General features: G+C 41.5%; 1 protein-coding gene across 1 annotated transcript in view; it reads left to right on the top strand.

Moving 5' to 3' along the window:
* Positions 1-21,663, top strand: part of TRPC5 (transient receptor potential cation channel subfamily C member 5) — a 309,805-nt gene that overhangs the window by 153,609 nt on the left and 134,533 nt on the right. Inside the window, exon 3 of the mRNA XM_004064719.4 lies at positions 15,116-15,637. Coding sequence (XP_004064767.1) covers positions 15,116-15,637 — 522 coding nt within the window. The remainder of the gene's footprint in view (positions 1-15,115; positions 15,638-21,663) is intronic.

The raw sequence follows: 21,663 nt of genomic DNA, 5'->3' as shown, positions 1-21,663 counted from the left end.
CCCCAGGGTGCTTCCAGTAGTACCAGCTAACAAAACTGTTTCCCACCTTGGGGATAATAGTTAAAAAAAAAAAAAAAAAAGTTTCCCACTATTAATAGTAGCCATTGTAGGTTTGCCTCATGTTTGTCTAGAATATCCATAACTTACGGAATTTTTGTTCTGATGATAATCAAGGGCCTGTGGTGTTGCCATGAGATACATGTCCACTGACTTCTTTTTAGTGTAGCTAAGAGTAATAGCACCATGCCATGGAGAGGCAGTCTCCATAACGACCTGCCCAGTTCCCTGTCAGAGTAGCCCTTCAGTCCTCCCCGTCCTCCACAGCCCCAGATGAAGACACTTCATTCCCATGGATTGACTCTTCTATCCATTACTAAGAGATGACTTTTCTAGTCCATAATCTGAGATTCATCCTGTTTCTAGCCATAGAGACTCTTAGAACTAAAGGGCAGTAACTCAGCAGTGCAGCATCAAATCACGCAAGATGCTGGTCCCTTCTGAATCTTGTATTTTGGTAGTTATGCCTGAGCCCTTGCCTTATTGTCATGTGACCAAGACTCTGTTTTATGATCTACTTCAATGGTTCCAAAATGCAAGTGATTTTGCCCCCCAGGGGGACATTTTGGCATTGTCCCCAAGGGGGATATTTTGGCAATGTCTAGAGATGTCCTTGGCTTTTGCACTTGGTGACAAGGTGCTACTGTTATCAAGGGGGTAAGGCCAGGGATGCTGCCAAACACCCTACAATGAACAGGATGGCTCCCCACAATGAAAAATCATCTGGGCCAACATGTCAAGAGTGCTGAGGCTGAGAAACCCTGGACTAATTCCAGTAATGGAGTCCCTGTCACATATCCTTCCCAGTATCCCCATTCATGTTTCTAGACCTCACAATACTAATCACCTAATCACCTTCCTCCTAGACCACTGCCTACATTTACATTATACTGACGCAGTGTTCTACCCACATACTGAGAACCCTCTCCTTTATCTACTGTCAGCATAACTGGGCTGCTTCTGATGCCACCAGGCATCCATCATCCCACCTGACCACCTTGAGTCTGTATAGCATGCTTGTTTAACAACCCAAGCTTTGGATCCAGCCTACTTGAATCAAAGTCCTGGCTCCTCCATTTAGTAGCTGTGTAACCTTAGACAAATTACCTTACCTTTTTGAGCCTCAGCTTCCTTATCCATGAAATATAAATAGTGGCAACTCCTACCTCATAAAGGAGATAATACATGTCAAGAGCTCAGCAAACTTCCTAGCATATTTGTAAGTGTTTGGTAAATGTTAACTACTGCTCGTTGCTAAGACATTTGTGGATTGATTCAGCCAGCCTCTTGTACAGTGATTATCAAGCTTCTAGAGCAGCATTATCCAGCAGAACTTTCTGCCATGAGGGAAATGTTTTGTATCTATGCTGCCCCGTAAGGTAGTCATATGGCTATGGAGTAGTTGAAATGTAGACAGTATGACTGAGGAACTTTATTTTTTAAATATTTTTAAAATTTTAATTGTCAGACACGGCTAGGGATGTTATCATAATGCACAATGCACTTTTAGAGTTTTTCAAACTCAACATCCCACCAAAAATAAAATTCCAACAAACTCTCCTGGGAAAGGGAGGGGCATTCTTACTGTCTCCTTCCAGACATTGAGAACCATTGTCCTAGTGAGGCACTGTACTGATGGGAGTATGTTATAATCCTCAGGTGGGTTGGGAAATAAGAAGGAGCTAAGACTGGCATGACTAATTCTAGCTAGCCCTGCCTCCCCCTGCTCCACTGAGCCACTGTCAAAAAAGCCTCATGCCCAGAACCCAACCAGGGTCATATTGCTCCCAGGAGACATTTGGCAATGTCCAGAGATATTTTTGGCTATCAATTCTGGGGTAGAAGGGAGAGCTGTTACTGTCATCTAGTGGATACAGACAAAGGATGCTGCTAAACATCCTACCGTGCACGGAACAGTCCCCCACAACAAATTATTATCTGGCCCAAAATATCAGTCATGCCAAGAATGAGAAAATGCCCTAGAGAGATCCCTAAACAATCCCACACAAGGGAGCATCACTATGTGCTTGAAAGTCTCCAAAGGTAAGGGGTCTCTAACCTCCCTGGGAATTCGGTTCAATGTTTCCACTACCTTCAGTTTACTCCCTTCAAATTACCTGGAAGGAAATTGTTCCCCTCCATATTAGGAGCAGATGTTAAAAACAAACAATTCTTCAATTTGGGAAAATGCAGACAAAGGAGAGAAACTTCTAAAATGATGATAGCTGCAGAGAGGGAGAACTGGGTTTAGCTCACCAATTGTTAGGAGATCAGAAAGAAAAGAGTTTTTGAAACCTGCCAGAATTTTACTATAAGTAATAGACCATGATTCCCACAGTACACAATAAAACAACTTGTCCTTATTACCCCCCAAAAGATAATACAGTGTAAAAGGGTAAAGATGTTCTCAAAAGGGGTTGGATTTAGAAATGTTTGCGGCTTCTAAAACTATAACAGACTACTTATAGGAGCCAGAAATATTAGGACCACACTTCTTTGAAATCGATAGCATACAACGAATTCCTGATCTCTTCCAACACCACCTTCTGTGCCTCAGACACAGAAATCTGGGCTGAAAGGCCCATGGAGCTGAGCCAGTCATTGGACTAGATCTTATATTTCTGGGTCACCTGAACTTCTCCATGCTGCAGTTTAGGTACATCTTTTCCTGTGTCGTCATCAAGGAAAAAAATTGAAAGCTACTGTGTTCACTCCAGAAAACTAAACTGGATAGGTAATTCAAATCATAAACCCATATTTCCTCTCCTACATCTGAGCTTGGAGAAACTGAACTGTCCTACATAATTGTCCCTTACTTTCTCCTGCGCTTTGTCTAACTACATGATAAATGCCTCTATGTGACAGCAATCAGCAAGGCTGAAAATGCAAAATTTAACCCTGCAGATGCTTTTCCACTATCAGAGGTTTGAAAGATAGTAAAGGACCCTTTAATGTTTATTTCCTGAAAAGATCAAGGATAGCCACAGGAAGAGGAATTAACTCCTGCTGCTCTGGAGGACTATGCTTACATTTAGAGCAACTGCCAACAGGTCAGCAACAGTATTCTACCTCTGGAGACCAGCGTCAGCTGCCTGGCCTGCCTCAGGTGTGGATAACTGAGAGAAAGAATGTGAGACTCAATAATTGCTTAATGAATGTGACAAAATCTCTTCTTTCAACCCTTATCCTCCAATTGTATCATGTAACCTTACAGTCAGATGGCTACATATGAACTAAGCAACCAAACAAACAGCATTTGACAGGTATACGGAGCATGGAATGAAAATCATGGTGGGGAAAGGGAATGCTTTTGATGTTATGTAACATGAATTTTGCTTCTAGATTTCTGATCTGGTTTCCTTTTTACCTCTTTTTTTTTTTAAAGGCCTCTTCTTACCATGAGGCTACTTTCAGGCCTTTTTCTTTATTCAGGCGCAGCCCACACTGCTTTTGTGAGTGAAGGTCAGAACTGCCCTTTTGTAACTTTCCTTTTGCACTCTGAGACCCATCTGAGTTCATTTTTGTCACCCAAGGTCTCAACTCCTCTTCTTTATTCATTCTGATTTTGTTTTGCTGGCAAATGTGCTCTTATCAATATCAGTACCCATTAGAAAAAATATAAAATAAGAAGTGTTTATTTATATTGAGTCCTATAATATACTTACTAGTAATCTGGTTACCCCGGCCCTCCAATGATACTGTCTCTGCATCTGGGTTCTCAGCCCTGTCCAGAAACCTTTATCATGATATCCAAACTCACACTAGTCATGTGATAAGCAGTGATGTGGAAAACTCTAAATCAGCTTGTCACCATCCTCTTTCCAGGACAGCAATCTACAAGAGAAATTTAATTTAAAAATCACACATTGATTTATACAAAATGAACCAAGAACTATTATGGCTGTCCTAGAAAGCTATTTGTATCAAGCTCCACAGTAGGGCCACCTACAAAGCTAACTGGACACCCTGGTAGAGTAGGGCTTCCTTCCTCTGTGCAATGCTAGAGACGCGTTGATTAGACCTTTGCTTCTGACATTTTTCCCATCTCAATAATAACCCACATCTGCTGATTGACTCATTTTTTGATTCATCACATCATTTTCACAATTTCCTGGAAAACGTCAGATCTCAACTGCATGCAAAATGCCTTCAGGGAGGGCTGTCTCTCCAAAGGCCGGCCACTCTGTATTCCCTTCCTACCTTGGAGCCTTTTACCTTTTTTGGTTTTTTGTTTGTTTGTTTCTAATATCCATCCCAGGGTGGACCTTACTTTTGGAATCAGTGGTTCCCATCACTCATTAGAACCCATATTTTATGAAGAAAATATATGGAACGCTTCATTTAACTGTGACAAAAATGCCTTTCCAGGTTTTATCAAACTAAAACTCACAAATTACAAACTTTCATCACCTATGGAATTAGTCATGAATTTTTTTTCTCATAGATTTAGCTCCTATCTTTTGAAAACTTAAGGGCCTCTATGTGATGAGAACTCAAAGAATAGTTTTGTGGGCTGCCAAACGTTAAACAATGCTATGTAATGTTTGTCTGGTTTAAGGTAGAACATTAGGTTAATTAACATCCAGCAAAACCTGCAATATGTACTTAAGATATGTCTGTATATTCAGTGTTGTGATGTGATTTTAACATTTGTTTACTGATATAATAAATCAAATTGTTGGCCTTTTGCTGGTTAGGGGTGGAGCTGTATAGCGGTTAACAGTACGGGAGGCTTTGGTACCAAACTGCCTGGGGTCAAGCTCTGGGCTCTCTACGTCCTAGCTATGTGACCTGGGCCAAGACACTTAGCTTCTCTATGACTGAGTTCCTCAGATATAAAATGGGAGTAATTATTATGCCTATAGCATAGAGCTACAGTGAGGACTAAATAAAATACTCCAGCATTGTGCTTGTGCCTGGCATATGGAAAGTGCTCAACCTCCAGTAGCCATTAGTATTACTTTTATCCCTGCTGCTTAGGCTAATCCTGGCTATTGTTTTATATATATAATTGATCTGTATGTATCAATATTGACATTTTTAAAGGCCAGTGGGTTCTGTGACATTATCCCCAAGTAAATTTTGTCCATTTCAGTCTTCCAATCTAAATTATATACACCTTGGCCTTGAAAGCTGAGATCATCCAGCAAATCCTAACTCTGATGCTTCTGTTTTTACCAGATTCTGAGAAACAGATACTTTTCCATCTCATGCCAATGGTTGCTCCAAAGTAACACATACATCACCACTACTAGCTAACTAACCTGATAGATAGGCAGAGCAGGAAGCTGGTAATGTGAACTGATTAGATGCTGGTGTTTTTCACTTCTGAGTAATACAGAGAAATGAAATTTCATTTCCACACGTTCCTTGGACTGCTGAACACTGATTTTATCTGGCATGTTAGGATGGAGGGAGGAGAACACAGAAGGTGAAAAAAGAGGGATTGCAATTTCACTAAATCCAGGCATAAGACAGGAGGTTCATTTCCAACATGATGCTATCAGACCAGCTGTGTGAGGAAGTGCCAATTGGAGAGGTTGGGTCTGTGAGCAGACATTGTGTGTATGAATGAGGCGGCTCCTGATAAGGGTCTGGCCATTAATTACAAATGGGGGATTTAATTTCAGAAGCCTGTGATAAACTCCACCAAGGGTAACGATAGGGTTCAGAAAAACTCCAATTAGCAGATTGTGTCCAGTGATGAGGTTAATGGAAATGAATGTATCATTTGAGCCCTTGGTGAATAACCTTGTAAAAGCTTTAGCCATTTCTGACAGTGGGGGAAAAGGAGTATGATCTATCCTCTAGGCTGTCCTCTGGCAATAGAATTTAGCTGAAAATACAGAGAAGCTGACTGTAGCTCAATCTATTCGCTGCACTGCAAGTGTTTTATGTGATGAGCTCTGAGCTGAGTGGCTCTGTCCTATGCTCATTCATCCAGAAGGATCCTCGAATAGGATCCTAGCTTTTCTACAAGGAGTCCTTGGACAGATCCAGTAGCAAACTTATTATGGCCTGAATGAAAAGACCCAGGGAAAGGCAAGACAATGTAACTTCTTTAGTGGCCATGTCCTTAGCCCACATCATTGCAAACTTTAAAATTCAATCGAGTTGGTTGATGTACCAGGTTTCTTTAGAAGTACAGTTATAGATAATATAAGCCAAATCTAAATTCTTGGCCTATTGATTTCCTTCCCTCTTCCTCACCTCCCCCTACCTTTATTTTTCCTTTTAAAAAACATGATTTTAAACAGAAAGTCCAAGATCTTTCAGTATGATTTTGGAGTTTAAAGAGAAGGCAAAACTTGATAAGAAATAATCAAATGGAATTTTTCACCTGACCTCAATCTGAACACAAAATGGCTGTTAAAAGATAATTTCAAAAAAAAAAAAAAGGTTAAATCGTAATCTTCATACAAATTTAAAGTAAACATGACAAAGATTTTATTCAACTCATTAATCAATGAGGGAACCAGTAGGTAGGCCAAGAGTCTGCAAACTATGGCCTTCAGTCCAAATCTGGCCTGTCAACTGTTTTTATAAATAAAATTTATTGGAGCACAGCCATACCCATTCACTTACACTTATGGCTGCTTTCATTTTACAATGAAAATGAAAGTTTCATTTCATTGTAATGAAATGACATTGTAATTTAATTTGTTGTATGGTCCACAGAGTATCAATTACTGTCTGGCTTTTTACAGAAGAAGTTTGCTCTCCCATGATACAGGCTTTCGGAAACATAGAAATAAACTCACAAATGGATACAAAGTAGTCTATATCCACAAGGCAATAATCAATTATATTCCACCCAATAAGAAATAGTTGCATTACAATTTACAGAGTTTTAAATTAAGTCAAAGAGAATCAAAGGCATGGATAATCCAGAAAATACACTAGACAGGACCTCTAGTTTATGTTTTTTCATGATCCAAAGTCTTTCACAATTTTTCCTAATAGCTACTAGGAGAAACCTTATGTACAGAGCCACCAGTAGTAGCAGAATCCACTCTATCTGAAAGTGGAGTAGGAATCAAGCTGTACAGTGGATTGTGAGGCCTGAGAAAGACCTTCACCAAACTTAAGTCCCTACCAGCCTAGTCCTCCTTGAAATTCTCATTTTTTTTGGCTAATGCCAAGGTGTTCTTTCTAGGTGCCACCAGTTAAAATGTAAATAGCGCCCGCTCAGGACAGCTCCAGATATTGTTATCAATATTAGTAACTTGTATGGATTTTTTTTTTTCAAAGAATAGCAGACCAGTCACCTAAAGGGACCCAGAAGTCCAGGGACCTGGATGGGAAACTGATACAATTTAGTAAACCTAATCTAAAATATAAGAACAATCCATAAAAGGCAGTACTGATTAAGCCTGCACAGGAGGCTTGCAAGACAGCACTGGGTTAACTTGTATTAAGTTAGGTAGAACATTAAAAAGTACACAAAATAGAATTGAAGGGGGGTGCTCTTACGGTTTCCATATGTCACAGTTTTGCCCAGGTGAAGACTAAACCATTACTGTGCTGGGGAGATTGCTTTTGATTAAGATACGTTTTTTTTGTTGTTTTGTTTTGTTTTGTTTTGTTGAGATAGAGTCTCGCTCTGTCACCCAGGCTGGAGTGTAGTGGTGCGATCTTCACTCACTGCAACCTCCATCTCCTGGGTTCAAGTGATTCTCCTGCCTCAGCCTCCCGAGTAGATGGGATTACAGGTGCGCACCACCATGTCCAGCTAATTTTTGTATTTTTAGTAGAGATGGAGTTTCACCATGTTGGCCAGGCTGGTCTCGAACTCTTGACCTCAAGTGATCTGCCCACCTAGGCCTCCCAAAGTGCTGGGACTACAGGCCTGAGCCACAGCACCTGGCCACTTTTGTAATACATTTGTTGTTATAATGATAGGAACCATGCTTGTTGAGAACCTAGTATGTTCTAAAACAAACTTATCCAACCTGCGACCTGCAGGCCACATGTGGCCCAAGACAGCTTTGAATGTGGCCCAACACAAATTCATAAACTTTCTTAAAACATTATGAGATTTTTTTGGGTGATTTTTTTGTAGCTCATCAGTTATCATTAGTGTTAGTGTATTTCATGTGTGGCCCAAGGCAATTCTTTTTCTTTCAATGTGGGCCAGGGAAGCCAAAAGATTGGACAACTCTGTTCTAAACCCTATGTAGAAAATACACACACAATCTCATTTAATCCTTATAATTTTGCCCAGCTGCTGTCATTTTCCCATTGTATAGGCAAGGGAATTGAGATACAAAAAGGCTAGTAAATGACAAAGCCAAGCAAGATATTCTTAAATTGCACTGTGAAAGTGTGTCTGGAATTCATTCCTTCTGGTGGGTTCATGGTCTCACTGACTTCAGTAATGGAGCCACGGACCTTTGCGTTGAGTGTTACAGCTCTAAAAGATGGCACGGACCTAAAGAGTGAGCAGCAGCATAATTTATTGTGAAGAAGTGAAAGAACAAAGCTTCCACAGCATGGAAGGGGACCCGAGCGGGTTGCCGCTGCTGGCTGGGGTGGCCAGCTTTTATTCCCTTATTTGTCCCCACCCATGTCCTGCTGATTGGTCCATTTTACAGACTGCTGATTGGTCCATTTTACAAACCTCTAGCTAGCTACAGAGTTCCGATTGGTGCGTTTTTACAGAGCACTGATTGGTGGATTTTACAAACCTCTTATAAGATAGAAAGGTTCTCCAAGTCCCCACTAGACCCAGGAAGTACAGCTGGCTTCACCTCTCAGAAGCCCTCCTCAAAACAGTGTGGACACAGTCACTCCTCTTTCCATCTCCTGATCATCTGCTGATTTAGTCACTATCCAAAGTACTCTGATTATCTTGGCCCCTAGATCACAGCTGTCCTCTTCAACCCAATAAGTGTCATCACTCTGGACAACTTCAGCACCCACCCATGTGGACAATGCAGCCAGCATCCTGACCCATCAGCTCCTTGACCTCCCCACTCCACTGACCTCCACATTCACTCTACTTCAGCCCACTGTGCCCATGACCAACCCACAGCTGGTCATCATTCAGCACTGCTCCACTGTGGATATCATATCTACTAGCACCCTACTCTCTGTCCACAGTCTCCCATCCTCCCAGTTTGCCTACTCTGTCTTTTCACTTCAAAGAGACCTCAAGTCCCTCAATGCCTCCATTTCCTCCCAGACTTTTAGCCCTTACCTATCTGATCTGGTCTTCAAGTGCAATCACCTGAACTACTTCATCCTCAACTTCTTCTCACGTCTGGCAAAACCACAATCCTGAATCTATCCAAAACCTGAATTTTCCATCCCCACATCTGGACTGTCAAAGCTGCTAGAGAGAAAAGAAAAGCCACATTCTTCTGTGCATCACTGCCATTACAAATTTACAGCTGCTAATTTACCCAAGACTTCAGGACTGCTAGGCCATCCTTTTACTTTCCTTTGTCTTCCTCTTTCTTTCCCCTTAGCAAATCTTCCATACATTGAACTCTCCCCACACACCCTGCCAACTTCTCCTCCCTCACTCAAAGCATCTGATCTCACCTCCCATTTCAATGAGAAAACTGCATTTTTAGATGGGAAGTACTTCAGCTTCCAGCCCTCTTCAATAACAAACTACTAACACCTCCATTCAACTCACCTTTTTTCCTCCAGTCTCTGAGGGTAAGGCATCCTTATTCCAGACTAAGATCAACCTCCACCTCACCCCAACCTTTGCTCTGGACCTCATCTCTCCTCATCTCTTCAGGCACCCTGATCTACCCACAAGCCCCCTCTTTCCCTTGTCTACAACCTCTTCCCTCCTCCCCGGATCCTCCCCTGATCTAATCAAGGTGCTCAAGATGCAGCCTCATCTCTTCACAGCCACATTTCATTAAAGAGGCCTGGGATATTAGGCCAGAAACTCAGACAAGGGTGAAGCCTTGTTTTAAAAGCTAGGGCACAGGTGCAGAAGAAGCTGCAATTCAGAAACTAACAGAACAAGAATGTCCCATTGCAAAAGCCTCAACAGTAGGAATTTGGAATGATGGAACCTGAGGCCAGCCTCCTGAGTGCTTCTTATTTCAGGCCTTGGTTGCCCTGGAAACTGGGGCTGGACAGAGTCCTTGGAGTAGATAGGTGGAGCCACTTGTGAGGAAACAAGGGCAGGCAGAGGCTGATCCTGTCCACTCTTGGTTTCAACTACTATTGCTGGTTGAAGGCTCTCACATCTATATTTTCAGCCCTGTCTTCTCCTTCAAGATTCATGCTGGAGTTATACAATTTCCTGCTGCTTTCCCAGTAGGGACTTCAAAGTTAACAAGCACAAAACTGAACTTTTAAAAACCTTAAACCTGCTCCTGTATGCACTATCTCAATTAGTGACACTACTGTTCAACCAGGCATTGGAATCTAGAGACTGAATACCCTTGATTTCTTCTCCCTGCCTTCCCTGACACATCCAATAATGCCTTAAATTTGTTATTTTTTATCTCTCTCTAGAATCACTATCTAATTTAAGATCCTTGCATCTCTTCACCTGAACTAATATATCTTTTAATTAGTCTTATTCTGAAACACATGGTGGTGTGCTTGGAGCTGGCTTGCACCAGCTGGCGAGAGCGGGTTATCTGCTCCTCTTCCCAACTCCATGTTCCAGGATGTCATATTGGTAGCATGAAACTGGCCACAGTGGGAGTATTTACACCACAAAAACTGGCAAACACACAAAACAGGATATTTTTTCCTCCCCTGTGGAGAGCTGGTTGTTAAACATTTATGAGCATGATTACCACTGCCCATTTCCCACACTGTGGTCAAACTAATCAACTATGCCACTCTCCTGATTAAAACCCTCAGTGGTTCCCCGTGGTCAACAGATAACATATAAATTCCTTAGCACGGCATATGAGGCCTTTTATCATTTGGCCCTTGCCTAAATATCCAATTTCTTCTCCCATCTCTTTTTAGTCTCACAACTTATGTGCTAGCACGAAGGTCACAAACTGGTTCACTGGAGCCAAATTGGTTTCACATATGTATTTTGCTTGGCCTGCACACTGTCTTTAAAATTTTTGAGCCAACGTTTATAACTTTAAGAGCTTCTACCCCCAAATCCATGTTTCTGGCTTCTTTTCAAAAATTTACAACACTGCTCCTCACTTGTGTTTATGACAATTTACAGGAGCTGAGTAGTAGCTGCCCCCTTTGAGAGGGTCTCTGCAGTTTACCAGTTTCTATCATTCACTCGCCCAAATTATGCATATACACCTACACCTGGTCCTGATTTCTGTTACCTGTTTGGCCTGCATTTTAGATAATGTCATAAAATGTAGATTATTATCAGAATCTTCTGACCCTCATTGTAGAACTTTCTCTTCCTTTACTTTGGCTGTCCTGATGATAGTCCATGGTCTCTGCACAGCCTGGGAAGGAATAAAAACAGCAAGATGATGAAGGAGGACAAAGCAGAAGGGGTAGAAGGAATAAAAAGAAACCCGTAGTCTATGGATCAGTCCCCACTTTGAAGCAGTAGAATTGTGAAAAATACAGGCAGAAATGTCCCAAGTTTGTGAGACCTCGTAGTAGTTCCCTGCAGAGCTAATCATCTAACCCTTCTTGGAGTCTTGGGATGTCTGCCTTCTCAGCTGGACATGGGAAGGAGAGGTCCAAGGAAATTAGCTCATATTGACCCAAATTGTGGGAGTCAGGTTTATAAACAATAAAGTCAATTTCTCTTTTCTTTTCTTTACTTTTTTATTGGAGACAGGGTATCACTCTGTTGCCCAGGCTGGCTGGAGTGCAGTGGCATGATCACAGCTCACTGCAGACTCGACCTCCCAGGCTCAAGCAATCCTCCCATCTTAACCTCCCTACTAGCTGGGACTACAGGTGCTTGCCATCACACCTAGCTAATATAATGTTTTTGTTTGTTTGTTTATTTGTTTTTTAGAGACAGAGTCTTACTATGTTGCCCAGGCTGGTCTTGAACTCCTGGGCTCAGATGATCCTCTCACCTCAGCCTCCCAAAGTGCTGGGATTACAGGCGTGAGCCACCACGCCTGGCCCAAGAGAGTCAATTCCTTAATGTGAAAATAGGAAATTTAATTTAATTTTGCTGAGTGCCTGCTGTGTGTCTAGCACTGTGCTAGATGCCATAGGGGAAACAAGAGCAGACCAGGACAACTCTGCCTTCAAAGAGCTCATAACCTTATCAAGGAGGCAAAAAGTACGTGTGTGAAGTAATTTGAGAATAATGTAAGACAGCATCAGAAAAGTGATTTTCTTGCATGTAACCTTGTGCCCACAGTATTTGAGCGGGCAGCAAGAGATAAGCTCAAAGTTAAGAGGAGGAGCTATTGAAGAAGCCAGAACTTGCAATGGCCCCTGAGTGGCAGAGAAATGGGGCGAGAGACCATTCCACACAGGGGATCCACAAGGATATACACACAGAAAGCAACCTGTGAGTGGCAACACTGATAGGAAGAGAAAAAGCAGTCTGGGTGGGAGGGCAAGGTTGGTCACTGTAGACCAGTTTTCTTTTTAAAAGGTTTCCTCTCTGGTGTTAGGTACTCAGGAAGCCGAATGGAGAATAATAAAGTTCCTTGTTAGACAATATAATCGAGTAGTTTCAGAAAGCATTTCATACTCTAGGCATAGACAACAACAACCTTTTGGCTCTATCATACAAGTGGGGCTAAACACTATTCACGGGTACTGCTGTGTGTCTTGGACAGGATTGGCAGCACTGCCTTGGAAGAAAAGAAAGGAAAAGAGTAAGAAAAGTAGAAAGAATAAGGAAGTGGCGGGGAGAGAGAGAGAGAGATAGAGAAAGAGAGCGAGGAAAGAGGAATAGCATGGTAGGAAGCAGACCCATACCCATAATCGAACCCAGGGAATCCCGCGCTACAAGTTAGCCTCTCTTCCCTTCTGCTCAACACTTTTAGACCCTGACAGAGGTGAGGAATGCCTCTGCCTAGAGAAAGGGCAGATTTCTCATCTGAGCTCGCTTCTTCCTGGGCAGACTGTGACAAATTTCTCACTTCCCCATCTCTCCCAACTCTAGGCTTTATGCTGATAGTGTTTATGTTCATTTCCAGGCCCACTCAGACCTGCTTCTTCCTTAGCCTGTAGGCTTATGTTAATTTCTGAGATTACTCTTTCCTATGTCCAATGTACTTTATGAGCCAGTTGCTCACTTCCTGCTGTCTTGTTTGTAGCTGCTCCCTCTAAATGTTTAACAATGTTTACTCGCTTCTCCATCCTAGCCATTAATGACCATTATGCAGTCATCTTTCAACTATTCAGAGGTTGATGCAAGCACTCAGTGAAGGAAACAGGTTTCTTGCAAACTCCTCCTCCTCCACCTTTCTCCTACTGTATGTTTTCTGGCCACTTCCCTGTTTGAGAATCCTGCGTGCAAGGTGGGAGGGAGGCAATGATGTTGAAAAACAGTTAACTCATCCCTTTGTCAGTTCGCCAGTAACTGTGGGTTGTTGTTTTATTTTTTAAAGAAGTTTTGAGAGTAAAAAGAACCTATTGATTAAAACACGATTTGTCTCTCTGCTTACATTTACAGAGATAAAAAAATTAAAAACAAAACAAAAATCCCATGATTTGTCTATTCGATGAGACTCCCAATTATCCATGGTCTGTCCTACCCAGTTAAAATGAACATTTGGAACTTTTTTTTCCTAAAGTGTAATAAAAATCAATATTTCCCGATTTTCTGGAATCCTAGACATGTTTTGAATACTCGGCTCCACCTCTTAAAGCCTCTGTTGCCTCTGTTGACTATTCCAGCCCTCCCCTTCTCTAGCTCTAGATCCTACCGCACTTAAACTCTTCTGTGAGTCTAGCAAGCTGCCTCAGTTTCCCTACTGAACTGAGAAAAGACTGGGTCCCAAAAGAGACATTTTTTTTTTTTTTGAGACTGAGTCTTGCTCTGTTGCCCAGGCTGGAGTGCAGTGGCGCGATCTCGGCTCACTGTCAGCTCTGCCTCCTGGGTTCACGCCATTCTCCTGCCTCAGCCTCCCAAGTAGCTGGGACTACAGGCGCCCGCCACCACGCCCGGCTAATTTTTTGTATTTTTAGTAGAGACGGGGTTTCACCGTGTTAGCCAGGATGGTCTCTATCTCTTGACCTCATGATCCGCTCGCCTGGGCCTCCCAAAGTGCTGGGATTACAGGCGTGAGCCACTGTGCCTGGCAAGAGACATTTTAAAGTCGAAAGATTTTTTAATTCATTGATCAGGTTCTGCACACTCACCCGGAAGTGCTCCTGAATACCCAAAGAAGCCCCCATCTTTCACCTATAGCTGCTATTTACACTAAACATTACATCATGGACATAGCAGTTTTATCAATGGTACTTTTGCTAACAGTATCCCCTCCCCAAGCCGAGAAGTCTTCATTTTCAGAGTACTTCTTCCTGACCCTAACGAATTATCTTTACCTTCCTGGGACCTACAGGAAGTTGGACGAACCCTGTCTGGCCTTGGGCTTTGGTCCCCTGAAGTTATATATATAGTCTCTACTGCTCATTTGGAACTGAGCAGATAATACTATGTACTGTTACCAGTTTTATGAAAGTTTGCTCTACCCAAGTAATTCTCCAGGAGGTCAGGAAAAATGTCCTTTACTTCTCTGTATTCTCCAGTATGTCTCAGACAGAAATGGGCATGTTGTCATTGCATAATTGACAATTTGACTCTAGAGCTTGGCTCTAGAGTCTTGCTTGGGTTTGAATCTTGGCTCTGCTGACTAAAAACTTTGTAACCTTAGGTGTGTTCTTTAATCTCCCTCTGTCTCAGCTTCTTCATATGGGAAGAATATTTACCTCACAAGGTGGTTGTGGAGATTAAATGAGTAAAGACATGTAATGTGCGTAGAATAGTGCCTAGCACACAATAAGCATCCCACAAACATTAGCTGTAAGGAAGGAGGTTTAGGAGGTCAAAAGAATTGAAACAAGAATGGAGACTCTAATTCCTGAATCGCCAGCATTTTATAGGCCCTATGCTTCTCTCTCCAAACTTTAATCCTGCCCTTCTATTCTTCTCATTTCTTGTACCTAGGTCCCCACTCTGATGATGGACACGCAGTTCTCTGAATTCACACCGGACATCACTCCCATCATGCTGGCTGCCCACACCAACAACTACGAAATCATCAAATTGCTTGTCCAAAAACGGGTCACTATCCCACGGCCCCACCAGATCCGCTGCAACTGTGTGGAGTGTGTGTCTAGTTCAGAGGTAGACAGCCTGCGCCACTCTCGCTCCCGACTGAACATCTATAAGGCTCTGGCAAGCCCCTCACTCATTGCCTTATCAAGTGAGGACCCCATCCTAACTGCCTTCCGTCTGGGCTGGGAGCTCAAGGAGCTCAGCAAGGTGGAGAATGAGTTCAAGGCCGAGTATGAGGAGCTCTCTCAGCAGTGCAAGCTCTTTGCCAAAGACCTGCTGGACCAAGCTCGGAGCTCCAGGGAACTGGAGATCATCCTCAACCATCGAGATGACCACAGTGAAGAGCTTGACCCTCAGAAGTACCATGACCTGGCCAAGTTGAAGGTGGCAATCAAATACCACCAGAAAGAGGTAAGTTGAGCTCATGTCTGCTTTCAGGGAAGCTTAAGGCCTCCAAAGTCTGGAGCAGCAGAGCAAGAATCAGCATTTTTCTACCATTTAGCCCTCTAACAAACAAATGGTTGGGCAGGCCTCACAGCTAGGCCCATTTATCCGAGGCACAGACAACCTTTTTGTATTTTCTTTATGGCCAGATAAGTAACCATCTGATTCTTTGGTGGAAAAGCATTCATGCATTTAACAAATGCTTACTGAGCACTGTTCGGAGTGTTTGCAATACAGAAGACAGACACCGACCCTGCTTTCATGGAGCTTACAAGCTGGTGGTGGATATAGAGTAAATGATCACTTTAATGAATACATAATTACCTACTAAGATATGTACTCTGAAAGAACAGTGCTCTGTGAGAGCACATAACAAAGGATCCTATCCTATATACTGGGGACATAGTGGGCAGTGATTACAGGAGGGTCGCTGCCTGGATGCTGGTAATTGTTGGCACAACTGAATCCCTGGCAGCCCCTTAGCGAGAAGGCTAAAAAACACATTTGAAAGATGAAGTCATATTCAAGGTTTGTAGTTCAATGAAAGGCTGAAGCAGGATCTGCTATGGTATGACCTTCAAAATGTTAGGTTCCACGTCTTTGAGGGAGGTCAGTTCAAGCAGATCACAGGTGAGGCTTTGATTTCCAGTTAGGGAAGATTTACAATCAAGCAGGTGTAGTTCTATGCCAACTTAATGAGACAGTTTGGGAGAGCCTCCTACCAAGGCTAACTTAGCCCTTTAAGGAAGCAGCATGATACCACGGAAAAAGCAGGGACTATGGAGCCAGAGCAACTGAGGATAGAATTTTAACCCACTAGCTGTATGACCTAAAGAAACTCACTCCTATTTTCAGGGCATTAGTTTTCTCATTTATAAAATAGAGATGAAAATGGTTTCTTCACTTCATAGGGGATTGTGGGAAATAAGAAAAGCTAACATTCAGTGCATGGCACCAGAAGTGCTTTAATGTCCATTTCCATCTCTTTTCCATGCTACCTGGAGTCAAAGCAGCTGAGGGGTGCCTGCCAGCTGAAGGGCAACTGGCAGTGCCATTCCTTCATGGATCCAGGCTCTGAGGCAAACCTCGTTGTGTGTTTATCTGGTCCCTTTTTCTCAGACAAAAATAAAAGTACTACGCCTTAGAAATGAGGCAAAAAACAAATACCAGGGCAACCTGGAATGGGATAAAAAATGAAAAAGAGCAACATGGAAATCGAAAGGGCTATACTGGAGGAAGTGGTAAATGGTTAGGCCCACCCATGAGTCCCCTTATTTTATTTTTGCCATTTACCTGCTTTAAGTTGTTTCAATAAGCCTGGTGTTGTGCTCACCTCCCTGGAGAAGTGTAAAGATAAAATAAAATAGGTAATATACTTAGGCACAGCGAAATACCGAGCATACAGTAGCAGTCAATAACTATTAGCTGGGCGGGGTGTGGTGGCTCACGCCTGTAATCCCAGCACTTTGGGAGGCCAAGGCTGGCAGATCATCTGAGGTCAAGAGTTCAAGACCAGCCTGGCCAACATGGTGAAACCCAGTCTCTACTAAAAATACAAAAATTAGCTGGGCGTGGTGGCAGGTGCATGTAATCCCAGCTACTCCAGAGGCTGAGACACGAGAATCGCTTGAACCTGGGAGGCAGAGGTTGCAATAAGTCGAGATCATGCCATGGCACTCCAGCCTGGGCGACAGAGTGAGACTGTGTATCAAAGAAAAATTTACTATTAGCGGCTATAATTATTCATTTTTATTTTTACACATGGAGGACTCGTGGTATATGGTCTAATTCTGTGCAGTAAAATGGCAGGTAATAGATATAGTAAAGGCCCATCCTTCTCTTATCCCTCCCTCTCTCCCACAGCCCTGCTGTTGATGTGAAGTATCAGTTATTGTGTTAAGCAGTCTGCTGTATCTACACTTTGATATATGTATATATTTCCATTAAAGATGTATATTATTGTTTCAGTGTTTTTTCACTTTACATAAATTGTTATAATACTGTGAGAAAAAAATCACAGATATTTTTAGAACGTGAATTGCTTCCAAGTGACAGAATGGTTAATGGGAATAAAATAGTTTTTAAAAAATAGATAATTGCAGAATACAACTAAAGTTTACAGTCCTCACCCCACTGAATATGAGATAAACTTTACAATTTTAGGCCCCCCATTCTCTTTAAAATTGAGAATGCATTTATTTTCAAACAATTTCACTGCAGTATTTCATCAATTTTTGTGTTGGTAGGTCACCTTCTGTTGTATGGCTTGACTCCACTTGCTCATATGATCTTCATTTGCCAGTTTTAGTTACTGTTGCATTTGAAAGCCAATGTGATGACTTTCTCACTCTCATGGGGATCTGCTTGTCATGTGATCACTTTTGGATTCTACATTAACTGCCCTCCAATCCTCATTAACCTTCTCATTATTTTTTCCTCTTTGTTTTAGTCCTTTTGCTGTCCAGAAATTTTGTCCCTTGTGTTCTTTATTCCATAATTTCTTATCATTGTTTTTACATAGTATCTTTATGCTACTATATTTTCATATATTTCTCAACTATCATCCCACTCATCTGAATGTGCCACAGGGTTTTATTTCTTCTTGTTCTCTTGATTAAGCATCAGAGATTCCAACATTGTTTCCAGGGTCCATTCCTGTGTACATTGAAGTGGACTTTTTATTGTGGTAAGATATACCTAATATAAAATTTCACATTTTAACCACCTGTAAGTTTACAGTTCAGTGGAATTAAGTACATTCACATTGTGCAACCATCATCACTAGGATTCATTTTTGAAGATGCACAAGTTTTGGAGTGTCTATTTTACTTTCAATAGTGAACTTATCCAAGCGTAGTTTCATATTTCACAAGGCCACACTTTAAAAATTAATTAATTAATTTATTTATTTATTTATTTATTTATTTTTGAGACAGAGGCTCTCTCTGTCACCCAGGCTGGAGTGCCGTGGCACAATCTCAGCTTACTGCAACCTCCGACTCCTGGGTTCAATCGATTCTCCTGCCTCAACCTCCATAGTAGTTGGGACTACAGGTGTGCACCACCACACCCAGAAAATTTTTGTTTTTTTTTTTTTTTAATTAATTAATTTATTTATTTATTTTAGTTGAGATGGGGTTTCGCCATGCTGGCCAGGCCGGTCTTGAACTCCTGACCTCAAGTGATCTGCCTACCTGGGCCCCTCAAAGTGCTGGGATTACAGGCGTAAGCCACCGCACCCAGCCTATTTTTATTATTTTTAGAGACAAGGTCTCACTATGTTGCCTAGGCTGGTTTCAAACTCCTGGCCTGAAACTCCTGGCCTCAGGTGATCTTCCCATCTCAGCCTCCCAAAGCACTGGGATTACAGATGTGAGCCACCATGCCCAGCCAGCTAAATTATGTTTAATCCATAACACTGGCAAAGTAGCACCTCTTAACTATTCAATATTATGGATATTCAGCAGTAATTTCAAAAGTAAGTAATCAAAGTAATTTCAAAAGTAAATCACTTTTTGAAAAGTAATTCAAAAAGCACTCTATTTATGCAAAGATCAACAATTTTAGGCCTGGTGCTATTCACTGATATTTGTGAATCAAATAAATGAAAACCATGGTATTTAATGGACTGAATTATTTCAATCAGGTCACATCAAACTCTAGCTCCAGGTATACAGCCGGGATAGTGAGTGACTGTCAACTTCAATGTCAATAGTGATAAAGAATATAATTCCAAAGAGCCACCGAAACTCAAATATGGCCTAAAGTTTAGCCTCATAGCCAGATACTTCAGAATCATTTGGAGATTTATATTTATATATTTTGCTCCAAATTTTCCAAGATAAATTATCTTAGCAATGGCCATACATCAATTTTAACATAATTAGTTTCTCTTCAAACTAAGCCACGCTGATTAGAAAGGCAGGCTTGAGAAATCATATATATCTTAAAGTTTACACTCCAAAGGCATTGCTTCAGGAATGTAAAACATAATTTATACTCATCAAACTCTATAAATCCCTTCTGCATTGTGACTTCATTTCTAGAAAAAAAACTGTAATCCTTCCTAATCTGTGAGTTAGAGTTTTTTAAAAATATGTGGTTTCATTGAGTCTCAAATGCATACAACCTCTAATTTCTCTCTATTCAATTCACATGTCTAGTTTAAGGCTGAATAATCCCACCTTCTTAAACAAATCAGCAATGTCCTTTTTGGGGTTGTGTTTTTGTGATTTTAACTTTAGCATATAAATTTAGCTCAATGATGCGAGCTACTGAGGTTCCAACAATTCAAGTGTCTGTGAGAACTTCATTCTCAAAAGTCCTCGATTTGAGGCATCAGACTGATAAGTCTGTTCAGTAAATATCCAAAATCTGGTCTTAAAAAAAAATGAAACACTCACACAGTGCTTAGGGCCACAAGCATAAAAAAGTCATGATTTTGATCTTTATTTTATCACATTATATAATACACTTGATTTTTGCAGTATAAACTCTTCTCATGTAGGATTGGGTGAAACTAGGCAAACCAATCTTTCCTTTCAATGCAAATAAATGAATGAAACCTAACTTTATGCTTCCATTATTATTATTATTATTATTTATTTTTATTTTTATTTTTGAGACAGAGTTTCACTATGTCACCCAGGCTGGAATGCAGTGGTGCCATCTCGGCTCACTGCAACCTCCGTCTCCCAGGTTCAAGCAATCTTCCCACCTCAGCCTCCTTAGTAGCTGGAACTACAGGCATGCACCACCACGCTTGGCTAATTTTTGTATTTTTAGTAGAGACAGGTTTTACCATGTTGGCCAGCTGGTCTCAAACTCCTGACCTCAGGTGATCCACCTGCCTGGGCCTCCCAAAGTGCTTGGATTATAGGGATGAGCCACCACGCCAGTCCTATGCTCGCATTATGTTTATGGCAAGTTAACTCAGCTTTTCCATGTTAGACAAAATTTCTCAAATTCTTTGAAGGCATATAGTTTATGTGTGCTAACTCATCAAGAAAAAAACATATTAACATCTTAAGTGGGTCACACCCCAGGATCTAGTGGAACACATTTACCCTGAGGGTTACATATCAGGAGCCCCAAACCAAGATGGAAAGGACATTTTCTTTTTTTTTTTTTCAAATGACCTTCGTACCCGAAAGAAACCTGTAGGGGAATGGACAAGAATTATTTCCCAGGAACAGAATTATTCAAAGAGAAACAGCCTCTAGATGATAATGAAATAACTGAGCTAAAAGAGAAAAGTTGTCTTTTCCACTTGATTCCATGCTTAATAACAGTTGGACTGTGAGGTTCTGTCTTCAAGGATAGGTAGGATTACTTCCTCAATGTCTGTAATGAGGAATAGGACAGAGCAGATGCATTACTTCTCCACTCTCTAGTGCCATACCTGATGACAACTTGCTAAATCTTTTAAAGTGTGCTGTGATTCCAACTGGGGAAAAAAATGAAGAAATACCCAGTACAAATGGAATTTTTCTCGATGAGTCGAGGTTTGTGGGGGAGAAGCATCAAGAACTCTGGCACCTGGGATAAGGACCCAAAGATAAGCCCATTTACATCTTAAGTTTCAAATAGACAACATGTCTTTTTAAAACTTGAGATTAGAAGCTGTATTTCACACAGAACATTTTTTTTCTTCATAAAATGTGCTGCAACAGAGCTGATTTCCAAAGCTGGAAGTTGGGGGTTTGCCTACATTAAAAACTTCGAAGTTACAGTTTCAAGAAAGGCGTGTTCCCCCAAGTTTAAGTAAGAATAAAGTCACTAGAATGACCAGTATTTCCAGAATTTGTCATAATATAGAGATATGTGTATTTACACGCGTTCAACAACAGATTTTGTTAATGACACCTTTTTTTTGTTTTTTTTTTTTAAAACAGAGTTTCGCTTTGTTGCCCGGGATGGAGTGCAGTGGCATGATCTTGGCTCACTGCAACCTCCACCTCCCAGGTTCAAGCTATTCTCATGCCTCAGCCTCC

This window comes from Gorilla gorilla, chromosome X, assembly GCF_029281585.2.
Source record: "Gorilla gorilla gorilla isolate KB3781 chromosome X, NHGRI_mGorGor1-v2.1_pri, whole genome shotgun sequence".
Classification (NCBI taxonomy): Eukaryota; Metazoa; Chordata; class Mammalia; order Primates; family Hominidae; genus Gorilla; species Gorilla gorilla.
The sequence above is the reverse complement of the archived record's forward strand: the minus strand, read 5'-3'. Positions and strand labels throughout refer to the sequence as shown.